Below are 9,511 nucleotides of genomic sequence, written 5' to 3'. Positions count from 1 at the left end.
AATGAATTCTTGGTCCTGTTGAGCAGTAACTGAAGGGAAGATGTAAGGGTACAGAAGCTTGCCATGGGGGGCACCTGGGCAAGGGGAGATGCCTCGCATCCGAACCTGACATTGGTTGATACCCAGAGAGAGACTTCTCAACACTTCATGTCTCCTCACTCAGCTCAGGTGCTTTCCCACTTGGAAGAAAGGTGAGATGTTGCATCCTAGCCTGGCTGACAAGCAGGCTGGTGGTTTTGTTTTCTTTAGAGGAAGCTCATAAAGGTTCACATAAAACCAGTGCGTGGCCCGGACTGTCAGAATAATTGAAAGTGACCAGCGGGTTGTGGAAAATACCAAGAGGCAGAAAGGAATCCAGCATTGCAGGGAAGAGTTGCCGTGGAGACGTTTTTTCCTTCTCCCTAAAACCAGCCATGCCCCCAAGCTCTAGTCCCTTTGACTGGTAGGTAACAGCCTGAGTGTGTTCATCACCTCTCAGCTGGTGTTTGGAAGTCACCTGACAGCTAGGGAGCGTATGTGTACACTTCCTTGTACTCACTCCCCCAAGCTCTTTGTAGAAAGCCTTCCTCACTGTCTGGTACTTTTTGCACCGTTGAGGCAAGGTCTCCTGGGCCGACCCCCCCCCCCCCCCCGGTCTCCTAGGTGTCTGTCTAGGATGCACTCACTGCTCATGCTGCTGTAGGGCTCAGCCGCCGCCCTCTGCATAGGGTAGATGGGAATGCTAAGACAGCTCTAGTTGAATGTTTATGCTGGGAAGTCCCTTCTTTATTATTCAGGGTTTTACTATGAATGTTTCCAAGTTTCTTTGGTAATACTTGCCTGCTTTGGAAAGATGTTTTTGAATACCCTGCGCTGCTGCGTGCCCCTCTTCATCTGGACAGGCTTGGGAGAGCTGCCTGAAGTTCTCATCTCAACATTTTCTTGAGAATTCTTAGAACCTTAGAGCCAAATCTGGGTGCTTCAGCCCTTGGAATAATACATGATCTCCTGGTTCCTAGACTGTCAGGGAAGCAGAGAGGAAGGCAGCTGAGGCAAGACTGAAACAAAGGACTGCAGTGCCAGTCCTGTGGCATTGGTGCGGAAGAGTGCTCGTGGTGGGGTGGAGGGCTCCACTGCCCCTTGGCCAGTGAGGTGGCAGGCTATCATGCCTTTGTAAAGTTCTCTTCCACAGCAGAGCCGGTGTGGAGAGTGTAGCTTTCCAGGGCACACGCCTACCTGGACCCAGCTGTCAGGTCTCTTAGGCCACTGCTGCTGTAGCAGTGCCAAGCAGCTCAGGAGAGCCTGACCATCCAGGGAGGATACTTAAAAACTTCCATTACTGTCATCTGGTGATGATCGTGTTTAAAGGGCTTTAATGTCAGTGTACCCTTAAAAACACAACTTGAAATGCCCAAGCACTTAGGCATTGCTGGAGTGGCAGGAAGGAGTTACCCAAATTTCTTAAATGGACTTTGAAAGAAGGGGATGTTCATCTAAAGGGCCATGGCCAACCCAGATAGGTTGTGACCCATGGAAGCAACTGAGCTTCTTGGGATTTTGCATTGGTATGTGTGGCGTGTAGAGTGCACGGACGAGAATTTTAACTGTTCAAGCAGTTTCCTGATCAGCCTTTTTGACAAAATGGCATTCCAGCCCATTCTCTCAGGAATATTCATCAAAACTGCCTTTGATCTAAATACTTACCAGTCTTGCACCAGCAGTAAAACAGTCCTTACATTGTGGTAACTTAATATAAATCCTATGGTTTCCTCTTCTTGCAGTTTTTCAAAATGTTGAGCTGTGGGATGGAGCAACTGTTGGGGGGGGAGCAACCATCAAGGACAGCTTGGCTAGAGGACGTGTAGTCCTTGATTGATGGTTGCTCCCCTTAGACAGTGGGGGAAGGTCTCTGTTGACACCCCTGATGCTGGGTGGGTCAGTGTGTGGCCTGTAGCTGTGACCACTCCTTTGTTGCATCTTCAGGCTGCTGCTTTCCTAACCACAGATGAGTTCTGGCTGCCTGACGGCCTTCCCAGGATGCCAAGTCTGTGGTCTCATTGCTTTTTCTGTGCAAACTCTGTACTCCGCAGGGTGGCTACCCTGTGCGCTGAGTGCGTCTCACCTAGTGGTCTCTCACACGGCTGGAAATCCATGAACATACCCGCTGAAAAAGTGGTTGGCCAGCCATGCTGACTTCCTGCACCCAAGGCCCACGTTGCTTTTGGCCATGTTGTACTACATTTGACAGCGTTTTTTTGGTTCAGCCAGCTTGTCACCTGAATGACACAAGGTGGTTTGACATCTGTTACTCATGGATGAGGCTTCTGTGCCAGAAGTGCAAAAACCATAAGCACATCATCTCAGGAAGGCCAATGGTAAAAATGGTCCCATAGGCAGAGGCGTAATCCAAGCCAAAGCTGGTCGGAGGCCTGCACACAAATAGGGATGGCTGTGGCCTAAGGCTAGCTGTTCCAAACCGACTCGGTCACTTCCGCAGGGATCCCTGACGCCTCACCTCAGTTTTTCTATCTGTAAATTGGAAGACTCACGAAGGTGTCATCACTGCTTAGGAAATACCTTCTGTGTTCCATACCCAGGTGCTTGGAAAGCGGTTGCTCGCAGTTTGCTTTTCTAATTCCACTCAGGATGGACAGTGGAGGAATCTACCCAGTTCCCAGAGGGAGACTGCAGGCTGCAGGGGTCTCCCAAGAAAACATGGGTAGACCTTGTTTGTGAGCAAGAATCTGGAGCATGTCTGCTATAACCCGAGGGATGGAGTTGTGGGGGAGGCCCACTGGGCCTACCTGCTACAGGTACCTTCGTCTTGTACCTTCTCTACTCGCGATCCCGTCTTCATTTTGAGGACCAAGTTTAGGTCGCCACTTCCCAAACCCTACCTTGACAGCTACGCGATTTTTCAACTTCACTTTATCCTCGGTTTACCCTAAGTCATGGTTCACCAAATTGAGCAGTGACCTTTGGGTTACTTGGGCTGCAGCAAGATGTCTGGAGTTCAAGGGCATTTCCAATAACCTTAAGCAATAAAGCCCATGAAACTGCTACTTTTTTTTTTTCCTGATAAGGAACATTAATAACCACAAATGACAGTAACTCCTCAGGTCAGGTCTTAGCGATAAATGCTGTTAAAGGCTCAATGGTGGCAGCTTTGCAAACAAAGCTGCCCAGAGCCACCCTGGCCCTGAGGCAGTGTTCTGGCATCCTGTATGGTAGGAAGGGGCAGAGTGTAAGGGGTGCAGTCCTAAGGCTAGGGGTTCGGAATACCCATCCTGTGGTGGTCACCTTAGTTTGCTGCCAACTTCGCTTCTTGAGAAGGCTGGGCAGCCCCCCTACCCAGCAGGCTCCGGCCGTAGATCTACAGTCTGAGAGGCTGTCCAGAGGGGACTGGCTGTCCAGCCTCCCTAAGGAGACATGTGGCCTGGCCGTCCCCTGCTGTGTGGCAGTTCTCTTCTACCTGCCCTGCAGACCCACTTGGACACAGATCAAGATCTGTCTTATCTGACACTGCTGCAGAAACCTGTGTTCTTGGGAGCTGAGCCGTTTCCCACTGGCCTCAGAAAGGTGGACCTTGACACTTACAAGGAGGTGAGCTGCCTTTCCAGTGCCAGGTAGGTAAGTCTCTTCTCATTTTGGCTCTGACTTCCGCAGCAGGTATCAGATAATTTTTAAAGAAAGTGGAGGTTCTTTTTTTTACCTGGAAAGTGAGTGCTGCCATGTTCATGAAGCTCCTTTATTCTTCTCAAGATCAGTCCTACGGAGAACACCCCAGGATAGATTTTAAGGGGGAGTCTTGCCTTACATTCACACGCCAGGGCCATCGAATTTCTTGGACAAAGAGCCAAAGCAAGAAGGGTTATAAAGCAGATGTCCGGCATTTCTGAAATAGAACAAAAGGTCACATCCAACAGATGGGCTAGACACAGGGAAATGCAGACAGAGGCAGGACTGTCGCAGTGAAAACACTATTCTCACAGCAAAGGTGTTAGTCAGGCCCTTACTGAAGACTAACCCAGGCAGCACCCAACTGCAGGATCAGGGCAATTCCTAAATTTTTAGGATTAAGGATGTGGCCCTGTCAGATTCTCAGATCACTCACTCACTACCAGGTATCCAGTTCCTATGGACGCTGGGAGGAGGTGGTTGAGTGCTAGCATCTGCCTGAAGACATACTGGCCCACGGAAGCCAAGGAGCTACAGAGCACCTCAGGAGAGTGGGAGAAAGGTCAAGCAACAAAAATGAAAAAGAAAGCTGATAGAACTCCAAGGAAAGATGACCAGTAAGGGGCCAAATGTGACACAAGCTAAAGTGCTTGAACAACTGAAGGTGTGTGAGGAAAAACTAATCCACTTGACTCCACCATCTCGGATGAACATTCTCTTTTGAGTGGAGCAGAAATCAGGATGTCGGACCTGGAGAAGAGGAAACGTAATCTTTAAACACTGGGTGGGGCACAGCATGGAACACAATTCACACCATGGTAGCTCAGGTATTTTATCAGTTCTCACCTTTCATGAGGGACCTACAGAGAAGGCACAGGAAACATGGGGCTGCTGGACAGAACGACAGTGCCCACGTGAAATGAGGGTGAAGCTGACGAGCTAGAGTGGTGGAGGCATTCTTGTCTTAAACAGATTTCTAGAGATGTGGCCACAAATAATGGGATAAGAGTTAGAGATAAAAAGAACCACTTAAGCAGCCTGAAATTTACAAAACTATATCACTGTATTAGCAGTTTGAAATTATTTTTCTTAACAGGGAGTTACCTGAAGTCTTGAGGCTAATGTGTCGTCAAGATGAGCACACTAGAGGTGGTACTGGGTAAAACCTGTTGCTTCCAAGAGGGTCAGCAGGGACAGGGTAGAAATCCAGTGTCCAGTTATGGAAGCCCTGCTAGACATTTTGGGCGAATACTACAATGGTCATGCTCCACAGGTAGCAAAAAGAAATGCCATTTTCTCCCATCTAAAGAAAGTAAATGATGCAGTGTGGGGCAGGGGCGTGCTAAACAAACTGGCATAATGGGCTCTCAGCATGAGTTCAGTTCCCGATGACCCGTGTGGCACAGCAGACCTTAGACCTCTCCTGGCCAGCCTGCTGCTCCCCTCAGCAGTGTATCTCAGTAGATCTGCCTGTTCTACTTCCCTTTCTGGTGAACTCTTTCAGCCCCCTTACCTCTGGCCTGTACCCCAGTCCTTATATGCATAATTTTTAAAAAAAGATTTATTTATTCACATGGAACAGGGGTATAGGCCAGAGATGTAGAGGGTGGGAGGATTCACCAGAGACAGAGCAGGTAGCAGAACAGGCAGATGGACGAAGTACCATGCTGATGGGAGCAGCAGGCGAGTCAGGAGAGGTCTGCCGCGCCGCGCCACGCCGCGCCATGTGGATCTCCTCCCAGGCAGGTGGGGATCGAACTCATGCAGAAGTGGCTTTAGCTTCTCAGTGCTGTGCTTTAACCGGCTGCGCCACCAGGGAGGGCCTATGCATAAGTTTTTGAAAAAGAAAAAATTGGTATAGCATCCACACAGAATACTTACACTTTCAGGGGAAAAAAAAAAAAAACCTCAGTAATGTATATGGCTGTTCATCTTAAGAGCTAGTTTCAAAAATAAAACTTCACTTGCCCAGCAATAATTGTTGTATATCAATATTTGATGGTATATCAAAATTAAGGTCTATATATCATACTGGAAATGTTTGTACCAAATAAATGTGAAAATGTATTTTTAAAAATATCTAACTGTACACACAAAATGATCCTCTTAATTTAGGGATGGGTTGGAACAAAATGTTTAAATGGGAATATGGATGCCACTTCAATATGTTTCTAAAGAGGGTGTTCAGCAGCAGTTTTTCTCAGGAGGAACAAGGTATGGCATTCCTCTCTTCCACCCCCTTGCCTCAAAGTGCTCCAAGGGGAGTCTCACCTTCTTTATAAAGCCCTCCCACCTACCGTGTGGCATGTTACTGGAAAGTAGGGCTCTGTGTCAACACTGCTGCCCAGCCGAGAGCCTGGTCCCGCAATGGATCGAACACCAGCTTAGTCTTCCAACCATCCTGAAGGTTCTCCTCATTTTCCCAGAGGAAAATGACAGTGGAACTGTCATAACAACCCAGGTTGACCTGTCAGAGCATGAGCCCAGTTCCTCACAGCACAGAGAATTAACATTATACGGAGGTAGAGCTACTAAGACCTGGGGGGGAAAGTTATCCGTAACACTTCAGTTTATCAGTCCTTAAAAGGTGACAGTTTAAAGGCATCTGAAAAATGAGTATTAGTGAACTGTGCCAAGGGTTAAGATAGCGAAGTTCCAGTCTTCGTGTTCAGAACATGTTGTGAAAGCATATTTGTAAATCCAAGCCAACTTATGCTTAAGGGTGAAGAAAATTCAACTGAAACAAGAGTCCTCCAGAACAGGAGCTATCGTACCTTTACTGAACTCACCAACCGCTTTAGCAGTAACAGAGCTGATACTCCAGACTGTCTGGACACCAAACAAAAACCATCTCTACCAATTCTGTTTTGTAATCCAGACTTTACATGATACATCTGTGTTAAAATACTCAATTCTCAGTATCATCTGTCAATGACAAGTCAATGCTCCCGATACTATGTAAAAAAATTAAAAACCCTAAATTAACAATAAACCTTAAAAGATTTAAGAGGGATGCGTGCACACAAGTTGGAGCATTTTTCACCACCACTAAAAAAAAAAAAGGGTGAAAACACGATTCAAATGTCAAGTGCCTGAATTTTGTTTTTAAAAGAAATCAGCCTGTTAGAATAAACAGTTAACATCTGAGCAGAAAAATCTCTCAATTTATTCCGTTTCTTTAGCCTCTGAAAACAAGCACCTCAGAACTCCAGGCAGGGGAGGTGTCAGTGCAGCAACCTCTGTGCTGCTTTGCCCTTTTGACTGCTAAGAGGCCACAGTTGAAAAGTTTCAGGTGACCCCTGGTCTACAAAGAAAACTGCTGTGAAAAACAAGCGCCCATGTGTCTACCACACGCATGCAGCCCGTGGGACCAGACACCCGGCACTGCGCCCCACACCACACCCCTGCGCCACGCCGCCACTAGGAGCCGGGTGCCGAGTCTGGTTACTTACACCTGTACTGGTGCTTTGTTATTAAAAGGCTAATCTGAGTTGAATTATTTAGAAATTAGGATCCTATCAAGTCATGGGGGGGGGGGGGGGAGAAAAATTGAGAAATTCTTAATTGTAAAATTGTTAGAACAGCAAAAACCTATCCTTGAGATGTCCTCAGGTATATACTTTAGGGCTTCCTTTTATTGCTGATAAACAGATTTAAAACTATGTGCATTTCTTGGCAAGTTCTACAAACGATCCACACTTATTCACATTTCCAGTAAAGGTAAAGGACAAAAATACAAACAAGAGAAACACAAAGGCAACAGTCTCAAAACAAAAGAATTTAGTAACAAAAAGTCTCCACAGTCAATGTCCAAAATTTTAAAATTTTCCAAACATTGCAAATGCTGAACTTCATGAAATCAATGTCCTACACCAAACTATTATTTGTCCCCTTGAAGCTGCAAACTGGAAGTTACCCATTTACAAGTATGATCACACAACCACCTAATTTGCTTAAGGTTCAGCTTAAAGCAACATTTAATAATGTTTACAAGATGGAATTTGTGACAAGTTCAATAAGAAAACTTGCTTGGCTTTAACGTAGCTGTGCTCAGAAGTCTATGATTTTCTCAGAGAATCCTGGGCTTAGACGTGTGAAATACAGTTCAAAGCAGTGTCACACTGGCTGCCTGCAGGTAGCCTTGGAGGTACTGAAGCGCTTCTGCATTGAGGCTGGTGCTCACCATTGATGGGACCTGCAAGGCACAGAAAAACACTGGCTACCGGGGAGGCAGCCCCCCACCGCTAACAGCTAAGGAATTCCCAAGTGACACAACTGCTGGTATCCCTTCAAAAATGGACCCAGTAAAGAGTTACCACTGTTCGGTGTGACAGTGGCAGAGGCTCCCCAAACCCCTTATATGTGTGCTTTTTAAAATCTCACCCAATTACTGGTTAATTTACATATGTGTGGAATAAAAGTGTCCCTCTAAAACTTTTACCTTTACCCTTCCCTCCCTTTGGGAGGGAGTTAAAACAAGATTGTCAGGGTATAGTGCTGACTGCTAAGTCAGGAGCTACAGATTCATTGTGCTGTTTCTAGTAAAATTTTGCATTATCTTTTATCTAAAAACCATTCATTTAAAACAGGAAAAAGGGCCCATCACTGTTACTGAAAGTCAAGGTACAACTGCACCTCAGTGTGGTCCATTGTATGGTCAATGGATTTAAGCACCAGAACTACTACCAAGACTCTTGCAAGACTCTTGCCTTTCCATAAATTAGGTCCTCATTAATCACAGTTTGCTAATAAAAACACTTACCCTCCCTGGACAGGCAGTAGACAATTTGTGAAGTGACTGTGCCAGGTGTATTTTGGGGTTGTTCACCATCTGACCCACAGGATCATGCTCTTTTTTCCCTGCAAATGCCAACTGTGAGAAGGCAGTCTGGTATCCTGGTGTATCTTCTATGTCAATAAAATGTTCTTCATCAGGAATGGTATCATCTTCAGGTAACTCAAAAAGGCCAATCAGAGACTGTAATAAAGGAGTCCTGTATTGGAAGAACAAAGTCTTAAGTAAATACTTTGCAGACTGCATAATAATTCTTCAGAGAAGCAATACTGTAGATACACATACTCCCAAAAAGGAGTAGGAATGGACATCATTGCTATCCCTATCCAAAAACCATGCTTCTGTTCTTCTGACCCATAGCACCCCAATTTGTCTTAAAAAAAAAAAACTACTCATTGGCTGGAGCGCTCAAGTTGGCTGTTTTATATAGACCTAGTTTGACTCAAATCAACCCAGGAGACTCAATGCTGTAACATAAGAAATAAGTCTCAGCATGAGTCAGATTACTCTGGCAAAGGCTAACTGAGTACAGCCCAAATAAGGAAGAACAAGAGGTCAAGTAAAGCGAGCCCTACCAGATAGTGCTCAAGCATATAAGATACGCTCTTTATGGACTCATTCCTCCCCTTAACAGACCTAACCCAGTTAGGCTGAGTGTCATGAAACAGAGCAGGGACTGTCAGACTGAGACCTAGGAATTTGTCAAGCAGTTAAGAAGACAAACATGTTTCTAAGCCCATAAGGATCCACAAGTCATGTCTTGGATATAATGGGTGTGCTGTGGACAAGCAGAAATCAAGACCCAAGTCCTGGTCCTCAGGAGAACAAGCTTGGTTAATTTCAGTCATGAAGGAAGGACATGTAAATTCCAAAACCCTTAGAATGGCTTACTCACCATAGCTTGGTATACTCAGTGTCCATCATCGGGGGACATTCTGTTAGTAATTTGGTTATGCCAACTGCACAAATCTTTTTCTCTACATTTCCAGATACTTTCTGAATTTCAGGAATAATGATTTTTTCCAAAACCATTCCAAACATTCTATTAATCAAAGCAAA

General features: G+C 45.8%; 1 protein-coding gene across 2 annotated transcripts in view; it reads right to left on the bottom strand.

Annotated features, from left to right (window-relative positions):
* Positions 1–7,265: 7,265 nt before the first annotated feature.
* CSE1L (CSE1 chromosome segregation 1-like (yeast)) overlaps positions 7,266–9,511 on the bottom strand; it is a 35,148-nt gene continuing 32,902 nt past the window's right edge. For both annotated transcript variants that reach the window (XM_004687461.2, XM_012728319.1), the window contains exons 23-25: positions 9,348–9,494; positions 8,420–8,651; positions 7,266–7,852 (exon numbers count right to left, since the gene is read on the bottom strand). In XM_004687461.2, coding sequence (XP_004687518.1) covers positions 7,763–7,852; positions 8,420–8,651; positions 9,348–9,494 — 469 coding nt within the window. In that variant the 3' untranslated portion in view covers positions 7,266–7,762. The remainder of the gene's footprint in view (positions 7,853–8,419; positions 8,652–9,347; positions 9,495–9,511) is intronic.

The sequence above is a fragment of the Condylura cristata genome, unplaced genomic scaffold (assembly GCF_000260355.1).
Source record: "Condylura cristata isolate star-nosed mole 26May11 unplaced genomic scaffold, ConCri1.0 scaffold00022, whole genome shotgun sequence".
NCBI classification, from domain to species: domain Eukaryota; kingdom Metazoa; phylum Chordata; class Mammalia; order Eulipotyphla; family Talpidae; genus Condylura; species Condylura cristata.
This window is presented reverse-complemented; position numbering and strand designations above follow the sequence as displayed.